At 37.5% G+C, this 22,618-nt stretch overlaps 1 protein-coding gene across 2 annotated transcripts in view; it reads right to left on the bottom strand.

Annotated features, from left to right (window-relative positions):
- Nucleotides 1-1,694: 1,694 nt before the first annotated feature.
- LOC107708610 (cell adhesion molecule 2-like) overlaps nucleotides 1,695-22,618 on the bottom strand; it is a 408,667-nt gene continuing 387,743 nt past the window's right edge. The window contains exons 6-11 of one of the 2 annotated variants that reach the window (XM_016512883.1): nucleotides 20,992-21,153; nucleotides 20,145-20,235; nucleotides 18,942-19,120; nucleotides 14,796-14,906; nucleotides 3,359-3,478; nucleotides 1,695-2,366 (exon numbers count right to left, since the gene is read on the bottom strand). In XM_016512883.1, coding sequence (XP_016368369.1) covers nucleotides 2,248-2,366; nucleotides 3,359-3,478; nucleotides 14,796-14,906; nucleotides 18,942-19,120; nucleotides 20,145-20,235; nucleotides 20,992-21,153 — 782 coding nt within the window. In that variant the 3' untranslated portion in view covers nucleotides 1,695-2,247. The remainder of the gene's footprint in view (nucleotides 2,367-3,358; nucleotides 3,479-14,795; nucleotides 14,907-18,941; nucleotides 19,121-20,144; nucleotides 20,236-20,991; nucleotides 21,154-22,618) is intronic. The other variant, XM_016512884.1, reaches the window with a different exon arrangement.

Here is a 22,618-nt window from a genome sequence, read left to right as displayed (position 1 = left end):
CTCTGTCAAAGTATACCATATTCCTAACCATTAATATATTCACACATATTAGGGATACATGTGACGAGACAATTACATTTGAGCAACATATTTGTATATGGAAGTGATATGTGTTATTGTGGTGCATTATGACTTAAATGAAAATATATTTTTGAGATTTACTATGAAAATTTAAAGCTTGACCATCTATTGGTTTCCTAAGCTTCAGTGATATCTTTCTTATGTGAGAACAGAGACAGACTGCGAAAGCAAGTATGAATACTAATCGTCATCATTTACTGGAAACGAACATCAGGTAAAAGTGTTTTAAATGCTAGAAGTCTCCCATTCAACAAATACATAGAATTGCCATTTCATTAAGTATTCCATTGCTGTCACAAATGTCGTCATACTCATTCAGTGGTTTTCAATGAAGCAAAATTAAATAATTTACACTGTGAGTCAAACAACAACAATCTTTCAAAAATGTTTTACCAAAATGTGATACTTGTACAGTATATACATGCCTTGAGCTAAAGCAAAGGTTATGAAGTTGCCGAGAATCTTTGAATGACAAATAAGATGAAAAAATTAACTATTTCCCCCACCAATATTTAGATCAGCTAATATACAAACTTGATGGAATTAGGGATCCCAAAGTCTAACAACAATTTTCACTAGTTACCACATTTAGCAGATATATTATACAGCCTTAGCAAGGTTGTCTATTCATCATAGAAATCAACAAAAGAACGGAATTCCAAAAACACTTCCAAACATTAACATAACCTGTGACTTCAGTGACCGTAAAGCGTACTGATGTCCAGTTTGGGTAATGAAAATCAAAGTTAGTTATTTTTACTTCATGATTGTTGTATTAGACCGATTGATGAGTTGATGTGAGTCATTTGTGCTTATTTTTTGATTGGCCTAAACCTTATGCTGTAAAATGAGTGAGCCGTTATGAATGCGGCACATGGGCAATGTTCTCTCAATGTTATCATAATGTATGTGAAATGTTCAGGTTTGCATAAAAAGTTTTTTGGAAACTTTCTTGGACTGTATATAGATCTGACCAGTGATGTGAAGGTTTAAGAGCACTGAAATAGTTGCACACTACTTGTTTTTGTTAAATATCACTTTCTGTGTTATGAGATTTCGTGTGTTCGGCACAACGGTTGTGTAAACAGCTGAAAGGCCGATATATCAGATGGTTACCACTTCGACCATGGATCTGTTGTTATGACAACGCTCGCAGACTGGGGGCCGATCAGTGCAGGAATACACAACCAGAATCAAGCAGTGGAGATGCATCATCATACTACACAAACACACAACTGGGCTTTTTCGTTCTTTCTGTCTTTCTTTGCCTGATTGCTGATTCACTAGCCCGCTAGGGTTTATTTGGTGACTAGAGTTGGTAAACCTAACTGTTTAAACTAATTTAAATACAAGGTGATTTTTCGGTGGAACACACTGAGACCTTCTGTGGAGCTATTCCTTTACGTACCAATATCTACAGTTCAAGTACAAAATACTGATTTTAGCCATAGTGTGAGTTGTCGGTTTCACATCATGTAATGGTAATTTGGAAAATGGAGCGTTTCTACGTACCGATAACATTATTAACACCTAAAAATCTGTAGAATAAAAAGGGAACCTCCCTCACTTCAAGTCTGAGTATATTTTTACTACTGTACATCATGTTTTGTTTTTGTTTTTTTGTTTTCGGGAGAAACATCACAATAAAAGGATTCAGCATGAATCACAACCAAAATTAAGGTAGAAATTATTTTTAAAAAAAACAGAGCACAAAACATTTTTAAAAATCATAACGCTGAAAATAAAAAAAACAAGCAACCAATCAGAGGCCTGACAAACATGAAGGCATTGACTGAAACTCAGCGGACATCTGTATATTTAGGCACTGTGAGAGGATGAAGGGCGAGTCCTTACTGGAGGATGGCTGCAGACTATATATTTTTTCATATTTGGAGATTTAGACTTTTTTGTACTACTTTGGGGGTGTTTTACAGCTATTTAATGATTACAAAAGGTGACATCTTCAGCAAATAAGTTGCCCGTATAAAGTAGCAGGTGAGCCGTTATTGAAAAAAGCAAAAGAAATCCGAACTGAAATGAAAAACAACAAACTGAACAGAAAGAGTGTGACGAAGCTTTCGCTGCTGTCTGAAGAAGTTCCTACACGGTGCAGAGAAGGAGGGAAGGAACGAGAGGAGAGAGAGAGGAGCGCAGTGCCATTGCAGTCTAAATGAAATACTCTTTCTTTTCTTCTGCGTGTGCGTGGTTGCCGTCAGCATTGATGATGGCTGTGTCTGCATCCGGGGCGTCATCTGCTCCTTTGGCCTCGTTTGTCAAATACGTGCCTGAAAAAAAAACACACAAGGTCTTGTTTTGAAGATTTATTTTTAAATGTCACTGAAACTTTACAATACCTATTTATGTGGACAGGTAAAAAAGAACAAAATGCTGGAAACTTTAAAATGGCAATTCTATGTAAGAGAATTACTATTAGTACACTTTCAGAAAAAAATGTACAAAGCTGTCACTGGGGCGGTACCTTTTCAAAAGGCACACCTTTGTACCTAAATAGTCCATATTGGTACCTTAAAGGTACATATTAGAACCTAAAGTGTACCTTTTGAAAAGGTACCACCCCAGTGACAACTTTTGTACCTTTTTTCTGAGAGTGTATTATAAGTCCAAAAGTCTGAGACCACTTGTGAAAATGCAAATATTTTTTATACATTACCAGTCAAAAGTTTGGAATTATTAAGATTTAAAAAAAAAAGAAGTTTTTAAAAGAAGTATCTTACTGTATGTTCACCAGTAAAAACAGTAACAGTGTTTTATTACAATATTATTGTATTACAATTATTATTATTAAAATAAAACTAACTGTTAAACTAACTGTTCTCTATTAATATATTTTAAACTGTAATTTATTCCTGTGATGGCAAAGCTGAATTTTCAGCAGCAATTACTCCAGTATTCAGTGTCACATGACCCTTCAGAAATCATTCTAATATGCTGATATTCTAATATTCCAGTATATATAATTGCAATATATAATGTATATCAAATGTTTACAATTTTATTGATTGTTCTATTAAAATTTTTGTAAATATTTTATTTTTTTAAATAAAAAATATTATACAAACTTCAAAAAGTCTCAGTATTTTTGTGACCCTATTTTGCTTTGATGACTGCAGCATTTAATTAATTTTACAAAACGTTCTTTTGTTTTAAATTATTCAAAATACTGTTTTTGAATCACAAATGAAGCCCACTATAGCTATTGATGTATTTTTGAGTATTACTGTATCTACATTTTACAGAAAGTAAATGAAAATCTCACCTTTATGCCGTGCCAGGTAGCGTCCTAATACAATAATTAAGCACAAAGTGGCGAAAACGACGACAGCAACAATTCCACCGATCAGAGCGTGGTCTGGCGGGCCTGGCAGGGCATTAGGATCTGTAAGAGAGAGAAAGAGGACGAGAAAGCATAGTTGGTAACCTTTCTCATTTCATCATACTTTTACCTTCCAAAACATCAGAAGGTTGACAACAAATAGTTTGGACTAAAGCTTTAGCCCTCTCCTGTGTGCTCAACTGCAGTTAGGGCTGGTCAAGGAGCTTAAAGTCCGTCTGAACTGACAGGTCGAGCCATATGGTGGTCTGACAGGGATCTATGCATGCCTAGAATGAAAGTAAAGAAGAAGACATGCTGCTTGTAACCAACAAGCATACACTATGGTCAAAAGTTGTTTCAGAAGGGTCACAAATTTCCTAGAAAAACATCTTTTCAGAAGCTGCTGAGGAAGGTCAACTTCCTATTAAAGCCAGTGGTTTTGAGATGTAATGCTCAACATGCATAGATTGATCAGGTGTTTGGGTATCCATACACATATAAATAAAGGTTCCAAAAGGGCGATGCCATAGAAGAACCATTTTTTGGATGCCCAAAGAAACTTTCAGTGAACAGTTCTTAAAAGAACCTTTTTTTAAATTTAACCTTTTCCTACTGTTTTGCACTATTTGGAATGGAAAGGTTCCATCGATGCTAAAAGTTCTTCATGGAACCATAGATACCAATAAAGAACCTTTATTTTTAAGAGTGCACAGAGTAGAATAAAACTCTTGAGTCTTGGACCAAGGCACTTATTGAAGACAAGACCTGCTATTCAAATTGTGGGGATCTTCATTTCATCCCTGACCAGACAATGCTCTTGAGCCTCCAAGGCAAGCGTGTTGTTAATTTATAAGATGGGCTCGTCTCCTTTCTGTCTGTGCTGTGGTTCTTTATTATGTCCCTGCTTAGTGCCATTTGGAGTGGTATATTATAATTGACAGCATGCGTTGCATCTGCCACAGTGTGTGCGTTTAATCCGGGCTGTGCTTTGTGCTGCGGGAGCTTCCTAATCACTGCCTGCAATTACTGTATCAGCCGCACAAAGCCGGGATAAACTCAGGGCCAGAGAGGCATTCAAACAGTCCATCAGCTCTCATTTCAGTAATGGAGAATCCCACCTCGGATCAACATCAGCTGGGCGTGCTGGCTCCATCCCTCTGATTGACATCTCATAGACTCGCTGTTTCTCTCTCTCTCAATAATAGCATTTCTTCTCTTTGTTGTGTTTACAGGAGGAGTATAAAACCTACAAGCTGCATCTGACTTCCCTGTGACAATCAATCACAATAAAAAAAAACAAAATATGTTTAGATCTCTATATCACCCTTTTAGCGGCTCGCTGAAATATGAAATGTGGAATGGCTACTCATATCTGACAGGCGCATGTTTCTGAATTTCCAACGGTGAAAGGCTGTGGTATTAAACTCTCTCAGTTTTTATGACATCGATAAATCAAACTTAAGTCCCAAAAAGTATCTCCACTGTAGGTGCGTGTGACTTTAGTCTGGCTATCAAAGAGCCTCGCCTTTACGCAGCTTCAACCAAAATGGCAGAGTTTTCATACAGAACTCTAGTTCTCCCTAATGTCTAACTAGGAAAAGTAACAAAACAAATTCTTGGCACTGCCATTCGAAATATTAGTACTGTGTTCAGACACTTCTGTCCCTGATCATTAGACTGTTTTATTACAAGTAGTTTTGACACTATAGATACCACAAGACATTATAGGTCGCATAAGACAAACCTTTTTAAGAAAATGCCACAAATTAAAAACTCTAATTTTAAGAAAACTCTGCATTTTTCGTACAATAATCATGCTACTTAAAAATGACAAAAACAAACAAAAAAAAATGACTAGTGTCAGTTTACTTTTTCCATTTTTTTTTCAAGTAATTTTCAGGGTGCACCCTTTTTATGTAGTGTTCAAAATCCGCTGGTGTCAAAAATATGAGGAAACGGTCTTCATATAAATATGTACAATTTAAACATTTTGGCTATGTACTTTAATCTTTTGCTTTGACTTCCTTTAGGTAGAGTTCAAGCTTTAACTTCCTCCACAAACCCTTTGCAATTTGCACCCTGCACTTGGCTTACTTTTCCTCTTTCTTAGCCCCTCATTTTCTGTCCTTGTGCACCGCACACAGGCTAAACTCATCAGAGCGTTTGTCCTTAGACACGCAATGGGCTTAACATAGTGGGATCCACCAACAGAGAACTGATATATTTCCTTTCCCCCAGCACACATTATCTTTTAACAAGGCCAGCGACAGTCCTTCCCTTATGATTTAATATTGAAGCACCACACGCACATTCCTATTTTAATATTCATAATTTCTTCCCCTGGCCCCTGCATTGTGTGGCTCTGGCAAATGTAACAAATTAACAGCAGTGAAACCGTACCGCTCTGATGGTGTGGGATATAAACTCACCAGCGGCGCATCTGAGAAGAGGCTTTCAATCCGGCAGCGGCTAAACAACGTTAGAAACAGTCACAGCACCCAGTGTGCGCGAACCCCTGCGGTCACATGAATTCTTAAAGGAAACTGTTTCAGAGGAGAAACATGCAGGAAGCACTCTTTTAACAAATCCACATGGCAGGGGTTACGAACAGGCCTCGGGGGGCAGGAGCAGCAGGGGTGGCCAAGTTGCGCTCTTGTCTGGATGACATTTCAAGGTGAGCATTATCATTAACTCCACATGCTAATTTAGGAGACTGGCACGTGCTGTCTGGGAGTTACGGTAATCTCTGATATATTTGTATAAATGCCTTAAAGGGAGACAGTGAGCGTGGGCTGAGTGTAAATGGATGTAGGAAAAGCGAACGTCAACGCTTCGGTGATCTTCCTTACATCTGGGAGTTATTGAAGGACAGTGACAGAGAAAGTGCTGAACTGGAAAGCTTCACCTTCATGGTACAATCGAACACTGGAAATGAACATTTACAGGGTGAAGCTGATGTGCTTCCAAATTGAAAGGTGCACCGAAAGAATTGTAACATTTCAAAACACCGCCCTCTATGGGGAAGGCAAATTCAATTGAAACCTTCCAATAAATCACCTAATATGAAAACCCAGCACAAGCTATTCAATGGCATTTATGATTTGATAGCTGTACGCGTGATTTGCTCTGACTCTTGGATTCAAATGTTCCACCACAATCAACCAGAAGCAAACCAAATTACGCATAAATTGTAAAATGCAGTGGAATGGAAAGATAGCATTATTAACCAAATTATGAGCTTAAGTATGAGCTCATTAGACTTGATTAGAAACTCTGCTGGATTTTAAGCTGTTTACTACAATCAATCACAATAAAAAAAAACAAAATATGTTTAGATCTCTATATCACCCTTTTAGCGGCTCGCTGAAATATGAAATGTGGAATGGCTACTCATATCTGACAGGCGCATGTTTCTGAATTTCCAACGGTGAAAGGCTGTGGTATTAAACTCTCTCAGTTTTTATGACATCGATAAATCAAACTTAAGTCCCAAAAAGTATCTCCACTGTAGGTGCGTGTGACTTTAGTCTGGCTATCAAAGAGCCTCGCCTTTACGCAGCTTCAACCAAAATGGCAGAGTTTTCATACAGAACTCTAGTTCTCCCTAATGTCTAACTAGGAAAAGTAACAAAACAAATTCTTGGCACTGCCATTCGAAATATTAGTACTGTGTTCAGACACTTCTGTCCCTGATCATTAGACTGTGAATCTCAAGTACATCCCTCAGTGTTGTGATAATTAGCCCTTCTCTGTCCTCGCTCTATTTTTATCAACACACAGTGGGGTTGCCGTGCCGAGTTCCTAGGGCGAGTCCATTGACACTGTGAGAGGCCTGGTAATCTCTAACTATATTAAGGATAATTTCTACAGTTAGAGAGAAGGAGTTCCATAGTTCATTTCATTAGTCAAAGCAAAACAAGGGTAGCATACAGCTCCAAATCTCACACTTTCCCAGATTGTGAATTACACAATGACTTTCAGAGGGGGGGGGTCAACTTTTATAGGATTTTATAATACTTTTAAAAAGTCATTTTCAACTTTTTGAGGTCAGTGGAGGTGTTATGCAACCTGTATTGTATATATACGTATTATAATTATATTTATAATAAAGTGATGAATAATGAAAAAGGGGGAAATGTCAAAAATTAAAAGGTCCAATGTTAAACAAACTCCACGTTTTTTTCTGTAATAATCATGCAACACACACACTACTTTTTCCATTTTTTTTTCAAGTAATTTTCAGGGTGCACCCTTTTTATGTAGTGTTCAAAATCCGCTGGTGTCAAAAATATGAGGAAACGGTCTTCATATAAATATGTACAATTTAAACATTTTGGCTATGTACTTTAATCTTTTGCTTTGACTTCCTTTAGGTAGAGTTCAAGCTTTAACTTCCTCCACAAACCCTTTGCAATTTGCACCCTGCACTTGGCTTACTTTTCCTCTTTCTTAGCCCCTCATTTTCTGTCCTTGTGCACCGCACACAGGCTAAACTCATCAGAGCGTTTGTCCTTAGACACGCAATGGGCTTAACATAGTGGGATCCACCAACAGAGAACTGATATATTTCCTTTCCCCCAGCACACATTATCTTTTAACAAGGCCAGCGACAGTCCTTCCCTTATGATTTAATATTGAAGCACCACACGCACATTCCTATTTTAATATTCATAATTTCTTCCCCTGGCCCCTGCATTGTGTGGCTCTGGCAAATGTAACAAATTAACAGCAGTGAAACCGTACCGCTCTGATGGTGTGGGATATAAACTCACCAGCGGCGCATCTGAGAAGAGGCTTTCAATCCGGCAGCGGCTAAACAACGTTAGAAACAGTCACAGCACCCAGTGTGCGCGAACCCCTGCGGTCACATGAATTCTTAAAGGAAACTGTTTCAGAGGAGAAACATGCAGGAAGCACTCTTTTAACAAATCCACATGGCAGGGGTTACGAACAGGCCTCGGGGGGCAGGAGCAGCAGGGGTGGCCAAGTTGCGCTCTTGTCTGGATGACATTTCAAGGTGAGCATTATCATTAACTCCACATGCTAATTTAGGAGACTGGCACGTGCTGTCTGGGAGTTACGGTAATCTCTGATATATTTGTATAAATGCCTTAAAGGGAGACAGTGAGCGTGGGCTGAGTGTAAATGGATGTAGGAAAAGCGAACGTCAACGCTTCGGTGATCTTCCTTACATCTGGGAGTTATTGAAGGACAGTGACAGAGAAAGTGCTGAACTGGAAAGCTTCACCTTCATGGTACAATCGAACACTGGAAATGAACATTTACAGGGTGAAGCTGATGTGCTTCCAAATTGAAAGGTGCACCGAAAGAATTGTAACATTTCAAAACACCGCCCTCTATGGGGAAGGCAAATTCAATTGAAACCTTCCAATAAATCACCTAATATGAAAACCCAGCACAAGCTATTCAATGGCATTTATGATTTGATAGCTGTACGCGTGATTTGCTCTGACTCTTGGATTCAAATGTTCCACCACAATCAACCAGAAGCAAACCAAATTACGCATAAATTGTAAAATGCAGTGGAATGGAAAGATAGCATTATTAACCAAATTATGAGCTTAAGTATGAGCTCATTAGACTTGATTAGAAACTCTGCTGGATTTTAAGCTGTTTACTATGAGATACATCAACATTAGTCCTCTGTGTCTGAGAACATCTGCAAACCTCCACATTTAGAAGGGTTATTTGCAAATTTATGCCTCAGAATAAGGTTTACTTATTTTACTCATATATTTTAATATTTTAGAGATTTTTATATGCAAATTTTAAATGTAAGTCTAAAAATATCCTGTTTCTCCTGTTTAATGTAATATGCAATAATGACTATAAATAAGCCATTTACAGGTACATTGGATCAACCAGTGGTGTTAGTTTTGGGCGGGACTATCTGTTTAAATAACCAATGGCAGACATAGTTCGGAGAGTAACATTAACATTTTTTCACTTCCATTTGGTGACACCACTGGCACAGAAATTACACACTTCACTTTTAAATATATATAAAAGTTTATATTAAAAATGGGATCTAAAATAAAACTAAATTTGGAAGTTTGCACATGTTCTCTCAGAAACAAAGAATTAATGCTGAGACACCTTAGGGTAAACGTGCCATACTGCATATGAAAATGTGGATATGGTTTTGTGGACAAAAATCATTTTTCTCCATTGATGACCATTTAAAAAGCTACACCAGCTGAGAAACTGCCATTAAGATGAATGGGAATGCTAACGAATGGCTTTCTCTAGGAATTATAGATCTTCTTAGGATCTGCAAGCCCACAGAAGGTTAATAAAACATCCTACAAGTATTTTATGAGTATTTTACAGTCTCTTGAACAGTCTAAAAGCATAGCTTTGGCTGATTTCCCAGTTAATGCACATTATAGTGTCATTTCTGTCTAGGAAGGCATATGAATATTCTGCATCAGACTTGAAGATCCTATAGTTCCTGTTTTCTTTCTGCATGTGCATTTCTCTTCATGGCACACCGGCTGCAGTAAAAGCCAGCCAATTAAATAATATTAGATGTCTCTAGGACTCTGTAAATATATAAATATTGGCTTAATGCACTGTTTAATAAGTCAATTATTCCCCATTTATTTTCTGCTGAGAAAGAACATTTGACAGTTGTGTCTAATGGAAAACTGTTACCAGGAAGAAAAAGAGGCTGTTATATTTGAGTTGTGTGGCCCTCATGGGGGCCCAATCTAGGAAATCAACATTAAACATCCAAATCCACTCTCCATCCATGCAGAAAAGAGAAAAATAGCTAAATGCTCCTTGTCGGTCTTTCACATCCCTTTGCCCAGCACAGCAACCTCTTAAATGACCTGTGAGTCTTTAGAGGGCTGATTTACATACCGGATGCTCTTGAGAGTTGATCTAAAGTCAAACAGGGGCAAAGGCGGACCGCTGAATTGGTCAGCACAGTTTAATTAGATTTTCAAAACAAATTACAGCTTCTAATTGTGGTTAAAAAAAAGTGTGTCTGGAGAGAGACAGAATGATTGAACCCAAATAGGGTGAAAAAAGAAAACAAATACAGGTGTTCTCCACTGAGATGCACGAGCAGGCAAGTTACTGAATGATTTGGATGTTACACTGTAATATTCATAATTAGGCCATCGTGCTTCAAACTCGATCTGCAGTGAATGCTGGGAAATGGCGAGAGTTCATTTCAGCAAATTAAAGTAGCTCAAGGCTTCCAGAGGATTACTTAAAAGTGTCTCCTTTCCACGGAAACAAAATGAATGAAGAGAGTCTTATTCGTAATTCATATTCGGTGGCAGAGTTTAATGATTTTTTCTTTTTTCCTTTCCTGTTATATTTTAAATTGTTACCATAAGTCTTCCCTCGACATGACTTAATGTGACAGATCATCAATAACCGCGCTGCGTGACCGAGGAAAAAGACCTTTGCATTACATTTTAATTCCTCCTGTGTTGTGTCATTTTCAGAAAGGAGAGAGAGGAGGGCGCTCAGGACTCCTTTCTCAATATTTAACTGACCCTCCAGGTACACGGCAGCTGAAACTTTGACTTATCCATTTAAACAGAGCCGGCTTCTGCTGGTGTCCTCTGGTAGCCCCTCCGAGGAAATGCTTTTTCATTCTGGAACGCACCGTTCTTGGAGTTCAAATCAATAATTCTGAGATGTTCATTGATATGAGGTTCAAAATCATTTTAATCCTTCTATTGAGAATAAGCAGCAGGATGAATGATTTCCAAGATGAAATTCTCTCTCTGTGCTTCTAAACCTATTCGGGATTTGTATTCTGGATATATGTCTCTAAAGTAACTGTAATGTTTATCGTTAATTCATACAGGATAAGTAATGTTGGTAAAAATTTCAGAGATGGACTGTGCCCAGGGGCACTGCAAATATTATATCACTTTTAGATATTTTAAAGTGTCTCCCCTCCACTTTTTTGGGAGATAATGATTACATTTTAAGAGCTTTGCTGCTGTGCCAAGAAAGAAAATTGCAGCTGGCTGCAATTTAGAAGACTTTTAGACCAAGCAGAAGCCTCTGTGTAAGTGTAACTTACCAGCTATTTAGCAAGGACAAACCAGACAAAAGTTAAGTCACCTAATTAATATTCATGAGCCAAGCTGATAAGGGTTATAATGAGTCCTCCCACATTTCACATTATTCCTAAACCCCTAGGTGTGCTTTGTGCCTTGCCGTTACACATAACTGACCTATCACAAAATGCATATCTCTGTGCTAACTAATTATGCAGGACATGTTAAACATAAGCATATTTTTCAGGTTAATTGGCAAAAATCATTCAAATTTCAGATAAAATGTAGCCAAACAGTAATTGTATATTGCACTCATAAATTTAAAATATGGGCAATTTTGCAAATATTCTTGTTCTTAATCTATTTTTATTTTGTTAGGAAAAACCAATTAAAAATGCTGCAATTTCCCTCCATCACTTTCAATCATAAAATGACATGCTTGTGTAATCTTTGCACTTTGCTAACCAACAAAAATGCATTTCTTTCTATCTCTTTCACATGGGTAACAAATGTCAAATGCATTAAGGAACAATATGAAGTACATTTTAAAAGTTTTTTCCTAATTCTCTTAAAGGGTTTTAGTTCTAAGGTTGAAACATCTTTTCAAAAATTAAAAGACTATAATTTTTACTGGAACATGAATGTGCAGTTTATAAGCAAATCACCATGGCTACTTTGTCATTTTAACCATGCAGAATTGCCTTGTGATTCACACATGCACAGCTACAAGCATTCATGCGATTTGAAGAAATAACTCAAGAAACTCAAACGGGGCTTTAGACTTCTCGTAAAGCAAGAAATTGGCTGAACAAAGCTTTCCAAGGCGGCACACACTGCTTGCAGACCAGGAACAAAGTGTTGGAACAAATAACTCTCTGAGGATTGTTCATTTGCTTGCTTCTTACTGGGATTACAGCCCATGCACAAGGCCGTATCCAGACCTCAACTGACAGGCCCACGTCTGCCTATTATGCTCCTGTGGCGTGGCCATGTTGAGTAATTGCTGGGTTTCTGGTCAACGCTTCAAGAAACATATGTTCCACTCCACACTGTGAGACTCCTTGCAGTCTCCAGCCATGTATAACGTGTCTCTTTTGACAAAGGGTCTTGGAGGAATCCACAGTGACCTACATCTGAAATTATAGGAAATAATTCGAAATAATTGGTCTCTTTTTCAAGCCAACATATTTCAAAGCTTCAAAAACTTCAGTACTTCCACAATAGCCCCTTCTCTGTTTACGTCCTGGAGCCTGGAGTTAAATCCAATTAAGCCGGGTAATTCTTGGCAGACGCTGGACAAGTTTGAAAAGTTTTCTAGTAATTTTGCAAAACTGCTGCGTTTTGTTGTCCTTCCTTTCATTTCTGGCCTTGGCTAATGAACCCAGACCCAGACCCTCCCTAAAACAGATAAATTTCTGCACTTTCCTCTCCCTGTCTAAAGACAAAAGGCATGACCAATCATTATCCCTGTAAAAGTGTCTCTGTGGGACAATAACGGCGCAGGGGTCTACAGCAGGGCGGTTTCATGCTGATTATGAAAAGTGAGCTGTAAATATTTTAAATTCTCAGCATCCCTGGTATTGTATTCAACCTTTCAGCTTCATAAGGTCACAGCTAATTTGCAAGCCATAAAAACACATTTGGCAGATTTAACAGGGACGGGAGACGCACTGATGGCATCGTCTGGGTCCTGTGTTTCTTTGAGGAGTTATTATTTCCATTAAGCCCGGCAGAACGATGAGGCCAGAAATTTGCCTCTGGTACGCCACCCATTGATCGTGGACAGGAGAATGAGCTGCTAATGCATTTAGAGAAATAAGATCTGTTAACACCGCAGACGTTGAGCATTACAAGCTTGGAGAGAAATCCTTTTCGACGGAGGGAATATGTGCGGTATTTCTTCACAAGTTGCTGATTCCATCCTGGTTGATTCTGGTTTTAAAGGATAATTTCAGCATAACCTGGCATAAAACTGGGATATCTTCAAGAATAGGAACATACTGATGCCGGATAAACTTTAATCTTGTATCAAAGACCACAAAATCCCATGTTTAGTCCAAGTTATCCTCAAATTTAACCAAGTAAGCCACTTGAACAATGAGGATACCATGCACACAAGCACAGCCTTTTTGTTTTAGTTTACAAACTTAACTCAAAGTTGCAACAACAGGGCTGCACCCCTCACAAGTAGCATGAAAATAGGTAGACATTCAAACAACCTTATGGAGAGTCCATGGGGAGTGCGAACAAATGTAGATACACCTTATAAATCGCACTGTCTATATTTAGCTGAAGCATTCATAAACAAGAAACAAAACCGACCCTGATACTCCGTAGACTGGACGATCACTGCAAGGATGTAAAGAACACTTATGTCACATGGTACCGATATGCCTACAGGCTTGGTGTTTAGGTATTAACTGATGGAGACTGTTGTTCAGGGTCTGAACTTCAGACCCTCTCAAGATGCACAAACTCCAAAACAAAGATGATTTGAGTATGTTTTACAAGAAAATACTATTTGAGTTCATTTCACATTTAATTACATGCCATTTCTTTGTATTTGTGAAACTTAGTAGCAATTATGAAAATTGTTTCTACACTTTTTTTTTCTTCAGTGTACAAAACTTACTCTTAAATTATCTTTTTGTGTTCCATGGAAAAAAAAAATACAGGATTGAAACGGAAAAAAAAACATTTTTGTTGATTCATACCATTAATACGGAGCCCCGCACATGACAAGCAAGAAAAAAATAATAATAATCATGCGCACGATTTACTAATTCGTTCCCTCGATGTACTAAAACGTGCACACGATTACTATTTCGTTCCCTCGATTTGCTAATTCGTGCGCACAATTTACTAATTCATTCTCTCGATTTATAAATCGTGTGCACGATTTAGCAAATCGAGGGAACGAATTAGTAAATCGTGCGCACAATTTATAAATCGAGGGAACGAAATAGTAAATCATGCATATGATTTAGCCTACAATTTTTTTCCTGCATGCCATGTGTGGGGCTCCGTACTTTAATAAGATGGGTTGATGGAAGATAAAGACACAGCAAGGGCTCAAACTGTCACATTTGAGATTCTAGAAATCATAGTTAGAACAAGTGGATGGTGGAAGGAAGAGATAGGAACTAAACGAGGACACGCAAAGGTGCAGAGTGACTGTTGGGTACAAAAACACTCCAGATGTCCTTGGAGCTGCAGACTTCAGTCAGAGGAAACTCGCTTGGGGAAAAGAAAGAGAGATATAGGGATGGAGAGGGAGGTATGTGAGGGAGACGAGGAGGAAAAGGAGGAAGGGCAGTGGGGTTGTACAGTACCTCTGTTACCGGTGACAGCAGAATTGAGATGCTTGGAGTCTAAGGGACCTGTAGTGTCTGGGAGGGTGGGTGCAGGGGAAGTTGTAGATTGTGACGATGTGGTGGGGGCATCTGTTGTACGTGACAAACAACAATGACAACAAACATGTAAACAAAAAAAGGACGGATAAAAGACAAAACAACAATGACAAGGGGAAGAAAACATTCCTATAACAATGGAACAAATGAAACACAATAGTTGTCATGCTGACAGAATGCAAATAAAAACTGAATGGGTTTAATTTAACAATGCACACATGCACAGGACACCTGACATTCCAGAAATGTATGTCTTTCTTTATGATGTTTACGGATAATGAGTTCGGTTTGTGTATAATATATCAAAGTGACAGTTTTGCTCACAAAATGCTAGGAAAAAACAAGCCGCATGCAGGGAGAAAAGCATCAACATTTGATGAACTATCAAAAGTGGTCTGCACAGCTGACATGCTGGACAAAATGTGAAGAACAATCACCATAACAAGCCTTTTGTTCCTGATAATGCATCTTTATATCAGGGCAGTTTGGAGCTTAGGATTAGTGCATCTTTAAAAATGTAAAAGAGCAGATGCTACTCAGCTGGTGTTTTCCTGTAAAAGTAAAGCTTTTTTTTAACAAGAGGTCAAGAGACTTAGGCCCAGTTTACACCTGCCATTAACATGCTTTTTTTTTAATAGTATATGGATATTTAGCTTTACACCTGTAACAGTAGCCAACTCTTACTAGATGGGTGAAATTAATTTAGGATAGTCTGGGTGCCAGACCAGATCAAAACTGGTCAAAATGGTGAAAAATACTCCACAGATAGCTTAAATGCCAATTGTTACACAATAAAGGAAATGTCAAAAAAAGTATTGTTTTAAAATGTATTTATTATTAATTTTCGCTTGTATCAGGTCTCCAGTGTGATTGGATTGTACTTGATTATTACAAAGAGCATGACAGAAAATTGTAGCGGATAATGATTATTTATTGTTCAACCTGTATGTTAAATATTCCATAAATTTATGTGGATAATGAAAAAAACATTAACAAAACAGCATTAACCCCTTTGTTGAATGTATGTCAGGATCTATCTCTGATCCCTGAATGCGATTTCGGTGTAAAGGGGGCCAAGCTAAAATGTTCTTACACAAAAGCAAAGTTCACACTAATCTATTTTAATCTCATACAATTTCAAGGTGCAGTTTAAATTGAGTGATTTATGCTTTTAAAAACAGCAGGTATCATTCAAGCCTCTTGAAATAGATTTTGGTTCGACAATCAGTGTAATGCTGGCAGCCCTTTGCATGCATAGAGCATGTTTAGCGCAATGATAAGGACACAACAGCAGAGTTGGGCTCAAGTTGATAAGTTAAATCACCAGTCTGCCTTCGTACTAATGGACTCAAGCAGACAAGCAGAGTAATCCAACTGATAGCTCAAAATTGCACAGCAGCTACCAGCTCTGGCTAACTAGAAATTTGACAGACCACAGGTTCCAGGAGCCGACATTCATAAACAGCAGCTCGCGGCTAGATTTTTTAATCCTCAGAGGAAAATATGAGTGGTGCCAGACCATACAAAACTCAGGGCATTGTGTTTTTTTTTAGTGTGTTTTGTTTGCGGATTGGCTTTGTTTCAAGCGGTTTTACTGTCCAATCACTTAGAAAAGTAATAGCAAACCATATTATTTGATGTATCATTCACATTTGTAGCACAAACAATGCAGGATGAATTACACATAGTTTAATACTTAAACTAATCAAACACCACTAATGATGGCTGGAGCCTTGGGAGTTTTTGAAAAGGATAAAACGGGGTGTATTTTTGGTATCCAAAGTACATTATTTATAATGCATTTAGTATTAAATTAATAAAATATATATATTTTTTCTGAAAGTTATTTAGCACATAACAGAAGACTCCTGCCCAGGGATATGAAGAAACACTTCAACCAAACAGAAAAATGTGCAAAGATATTATTCAAGTCATTCCTGTGCAAAATCACCTGCTCTTGTGAAATTATCAGCTATGTACATGTTAACATATACATACAATAGTTGATCATTTAAAAAGTTGAAATTTGAATGATGTCTTTGCAGATGGCAGGGTTGCAAGCATTTCTCTGTATGGCGGAAGAGTTTGAGTAATGTTTTGGATGTAACCAAAAAATAAATAAATAAATAAATAAAATTCTCTACTATATTAATATGCAGAGACTACAAATAAGCCATTCATTGGCTGATTTCTCCAAAAGTATAAACATATATTTTTTTCGTTTGATCATCTGGCCAGCCCAGCATAGCAACACTAACTCAACCAACAGAGTGAGCCTGCAACTGGTTTGACCAACCAATTGTAGACGGCGGAGGTGTTTGGAAAACTTTTAAAAACATTCATTATTTTTCTGTTTGATGAACTGGTGTTGCAGAAAATCACAGTTAAAACCCCTAACTATATAACAGAAATTGTGATCATTTTAAAAGTTTAGATTATGGAACTAGCAGATCATGACATTTTGGTTCTTGTTTGTTTTTAGTTGGGGGATATAGAGATTTATTAAAGTGTTCAAACCTGTTCAAACAGCCTAGATACTATTGGCCTGCTCTAATATCTTATTTAAATGTCATGGCCCAATTTTAATTAAGGGTGAGATTTGAATAATAATATTGACTATACTTCTCACTCAAGTACCGTACTGACATGGCAGCCCTCTGCCTAAAGCGATCGGCTGCATGCAGGCGATATTGCGTTTTCAATTGGCACAATACAAGGTAGGTGATCTGATGAAGGACAGTGACCATTATATTTCTCCAGGTTTTGTGCTAATCACTGTTGGAAGGACGGCATCATGTTTTGCCATTTAAAAAGACAGTAATGAATTCAGACATGGTGCTTTATATTTGTGACACCCAATTAGATTTTTATTCCTACAGAGAAGGTGTCAGTTTTATAGTATCAACATCATTAAGAGCTTTGGTTCTCCTTGTTGTTATAGTGTCTTGACATTTCAGTGAGCCACTGGCTGGACCCCTACACTGCACCATAACTGCTAATTAAATCTTCTTAAGACGCCCTGTGGGAGGATACAAAAGCCGAAATAGAAGGAGAACGTGAGAAAAAATAAACTTCTCGAACGGAGAGGTGGAGGAAGAGTTTTCCAGCCTGGAGGGGTTTAGTGTCAAGAAGGCAAAGGCACAAGCAGGGGGGCTGGAGAGACTCTTCCCCTTGATGCCCACAGTCATATCCATTCTTAGCATGTGAGTGTATCCACACAGCTGCCTCTGATGAAAGAGATGGCAGATGTGGATGCAGTGTAGCCTCTAAACCCATCATGCTTTGCTGTTATGCTAAGTGGGTGAAACTCATTCTCTTAAATGAAGTCAGAGAAGAAAAATGGATTGCTGCATATGTACACATTGTTTGTGCAAGATTTATGATGCAGAGGTGATTATATGTCTTTGTAAAATTGTCACTAAATTAAAGGAATATTTCAAAATCTGTCAAAATTCTGTCATCATTTATTTTCAAGCGCATTTGATTTTCTTTCTTCTTCTGTAGCACAGAATGCTAACTTTTGCCAATATTATGAATATGATGAATTCCATAAATTAAATTAAATTAATCCATAACTTGTATGAAGACTTCTGAAACAATATGATTACTTTGTATGATGAAGAGATTGAAATTTAAGCCGTTATTCACTCTCAAATCAAATCGAAACACTGGTCAACTCGCGCATAGAAAGACTACAACAAATATGGTGATACAAAATAAAGTTTGAAAGTTTGGGTTTCCAAACAGTTGACATTCTTGAAAATGTTTTCTTTTGTGATTTGCAAAATAAATCATACTAGTCATACTAGTTTGGAAGAACATGAGGGTGAGTAAAGGATGACAGAATTTCAATTTTTGGCTGAATTAATCGTTTAAGCTAAATATTTTTGATTTTCAGGCCAGCAATCATTTCAAGGCATTTCATCTTTCAAAGGTGTTAAAATAAAATGAAATTTATTAGCAGGGTAGAAACGTAGGTTTAATTAGCAATGCAGATGCTTTCCAAGACAGCAGCAAGAGCTGTGTTAGCTTTAACAGACAGGTTAATGCAATCTGTCTGTCACTCACCTTTAACAACCAGCTTATATTCAGCGTGGCTAGTGCCGAGGTGATTGGTAGCTTCACAGCGGTAGGTGCCGTTATCTGTTTTGTTCAGTGACATGAAGGTGAGCTCTCTTCCTTCGACAATCACCCGGTCCAGGTCTGGCAGCTCTCCTCCGTCTTTAGTCCAGAGTACTGGGTCTGGCCTGATGAAACATTGATTTTTAACAGTTTCTTTTCCATGATGGAACATGCGTTAAAAGGTCATATCACAAATGTTTTTAATAATTAGGTTTATTTTTATTTATTTATTTTTATTATTATTTAGTTTAGTTTTTAAATATCCCATTCTTCAGTAATAATCTTTGGCACATTTACTGTAGCACAAGGATATGCAGAGTTGTAGGCGCAAACACACAGCCAGTAACAACACAAGGTTTGGCAGCCTTGGTTTTGCTTCCTCACTATTACTTCACTGTGACTGGGTAGACAGAGTATCTGTACACTGAAAAGGCATTGTTGACATAAATGAGGGATAATATGTTTGCATGAATTCAGATGTATTCATATGATATTGGAATATTATGGAAATACAAAATAAGCCATTTTTGCAGCTTAAGTGTCAACAGATAGTCTTTTTTACAGCGAAAAGTTCTGAAGCGTTTGAGTTCTGAAAGTTACAGTATGTTTTCCTATACAAGACTTTTCACAAAATATCTCCTTTCCTTGATCTCAAAAGATCAAGGAAAATTGGTTTCCTTATGATATGACCCCTTTAATGCTAAAATCAATGGAAAGACAACACCACAAAAGTTACAGCAAAGGCTTTGAGAAAGCAAAATTCACTGAGAGAGTTTTAAAGTTTTCAACTTTAGCTTTAAACTACGCAATTTGGATTATCCAAGTTTATCAAAGATATTTGTCAGCCTTTTTCTTTGGGAATATTAGAACACACTGGCCTTATTTTAGCTTCAGTTGTACCAATGGCTAAGAGCTTCTTAATGTTGTTTTCCGTGTGAATTTATGGTTATATATTCATAGCTGTTTAATTTCAACAGAATCACATTTATGAGTCATCACATTAATGCAAGCATGTGGTTATAAGCTGCTAGCCGCAGGCCTGCCCACAGGGCAATTTCTCCTTGGTGCAGTAGATATGCAACGCATCTTCCCAAAGCTCTTTGCAAACATTATAATTCAACAAGATGCTGATAAATTGTGAATGCTTACGAGGGGTTTCCATGAGGTACACATTCCAGTTTGAGGTACTGCCCCTCCAGTGGGGCTGGTATGGAGTGTTTGATCTCTACATAGGGAGCATCTATGACAGAGACACAGAGACGAACAAAGAAATATTGTTTCAGACAGCAGCATCCAAGTGGAGGAATGACACTCCACGGAGATCAAAAGATAAATGATGTGACGTGTTGCTCAGGCCCAAGTGCTCCACTGCATCTCAGTAGACTGATTAAATGTCAACACTTCAAAGAGAAACTCTAATTATATTTGTCTGTAATTATTGCATAATCTTTGCATCAAAACACCAAATTTCAGGATTTAAAAGTTGCCAAAATTACTTTTCATAGTAACTTTAATAAGTCATTGAAAACCCGATGAAATCAAAATTATGTGTTTTGTGGCTTTAGTCATTTTGATCGGTTTCTCAGAAAACAAGACTTTTTTGTTTTTATCTTAGGCCATTTTGCTTCACAAGTAAATGTATCTTGATTTAAGAATTTTTACACATTTTCACTGGAAAGCAAGACAAAAATACTGATGGATTGATTGTTTGATTGATCAATTTTTTGCAGTGTGGTCAGTACAGTAATTTTTTTTCCATATTCTAATGATGGGGAGCAGAGCTGTCCATGTCTTAAGCTAGCAATTGATTGATTGATTGGTTGGTTGGTAAAATGATTTAAAGAGTTTCAAAATTAAAAAGTTTACAAAGTGTTTCCTTACTTTTTAAACTCATTACTTTGTAAAAGACTTCAAGCAGTTTCACATTTGTGGATTTAGGTTTATGGTTCTAACCATCATGGGATGTTGGTTTGAGTCGGGACCCAGCTGTACTCACAGTGGACCTCCAAGACCTGTGTGGTCTCTTCGTGGGTGGCAATTAGGGCCACATGGTCCACTCTACAAGTGTAGGCCACACCGTCATCATGCCGGTTCACCAGGAGCTGAAGGGAGCTCTTCACTGTGAAAGTCTTGCCACTGGCATTCACCTCTTTGGCACCTGAGAAAGGCAATAAGCACAGCATCATGTGTTTCAGAGTTTCACATACATTACAGTCAAAGTTACAGTGAGAACTTGAAGTATTGTGAAACACAAGGGTTCAGAGAGATACTCCAATCTTTTTTTAAGACTTTATGTTTCAATAGAAAACTTTAGTTGTGTGAAGACAGAGTTGAGTTGCATTCATTATTTCCACCCACTGACGCACATCACTGTGTTTGGATTGCTCTTGAATCCTGCCTCTATCTTTTCTCATTTCCAAAACTGGATAAAGTAAAACTTGAACTCTTATCTGACTCTCTCAAAGTCAAAAAATATTGATTCAGTTCTTGTTTTTGCATTTAACTGAGCTGAATTCTCGTGGCAAATGAAGCATGAGTTCGTTTTTGTAATGGTGACAGGTTTATTTCATCGGTTTACAAAGTAAATTCTCATTGAATGTTAATTAATTTAGCCTACATTTTCTTCTATAGAATTAGTGTTGATGTATAGTGTTGCACATGAGCCATTTATCAGAGTAAAACAGCTCCTCTTACTCCTCTCTGAAAACTCTATTAGTTGAAAAACAGATTGTGTTTTGTTTTGTTTGTTTCAATGTGTTAATGGATTCTGCGTTTATAGGCTTATGCTGCACACACCGCTGTCTAGTAGCACTTAAAACACAAATCCAAGGCAATTAATCCACTGCATCTCAATGAGCTTAACAAATACTACAATTTCTCATCAAAAGGATATTATTGGATCTTTAAGAGTATAAATTACAATTTTACTTTTGTCAAACAGTTGTTCAAACAAATGTAAGGACAACAGAACAAGCTCATTTTATCCAAAAGCAGAGAGAATGTAAAATCAAACACCCTTTTTACATTGAATCACCATATTTTACAGAAGAAATGGTTCTACAGAATTTTAAAGAGTTCTATAACTCGCATCATATTTGGAACCTCTAGAAGTTTCCATATATAGTCAAAATCTGAACCTTTCAAATCTTTGGATAAAGAGATTTTAGGGATGTTTTTTCCCTAAAACATTCCATACACCAGGATGCATAAACTACCTCATTTACATCATAATTTTATTTACTTTAAAATCTTTAAAATGTAGTTTAAACTGTTTGGTTCCTGAAACACAAAGGAAAAAAGGAACAAATTAGTGCACCATGCAAATCATGTTTTGTTGATTGAGTTTTAGATTCAGATAGAATCACACAAGACTTCACTCATTCCAAAACCTTCAGACTCAGGTCCAACTGTAAGATACGAATCCACACAGTTCTCATCTATACGAATCATTTTAGTCTTTCTCTTTCCATTTGCTCCCCCTCACTTTCTCTACTCCCAGAATCACTGCTGCTATCACTGCCAAGCTGTCAATCAGCTTCCTCTGGAGGTGTCGCCACCCGCTCAGGAGCATCTGAGCATGCAGAAGATATCATTTAGAAACCTGAACACACACGTGCACACTC

The sequence above is a fragment of the Sinocyclocheilus rhinocerous genome, unplaced genomic scaffold (assembly GCF_001515625.1).
Source record: "Sinocyclocheilus rhinocerous isolate Xijiao unplaced genomic scaffold, SAMN03320098_v1.1 scaffold2491, whole genome shotgun sequence".
NCBI classification, from domain to species: Eukaryota; Metazoa; Chordata; class Actinopteri; order Cypriniformes; family Cyprinidae; genus Sinocyclocheilus; species Sinocyclocheilus rhinocerous.
This window is presented reverse-complemented; position numbering and strand designations above follow the sequence as displayed.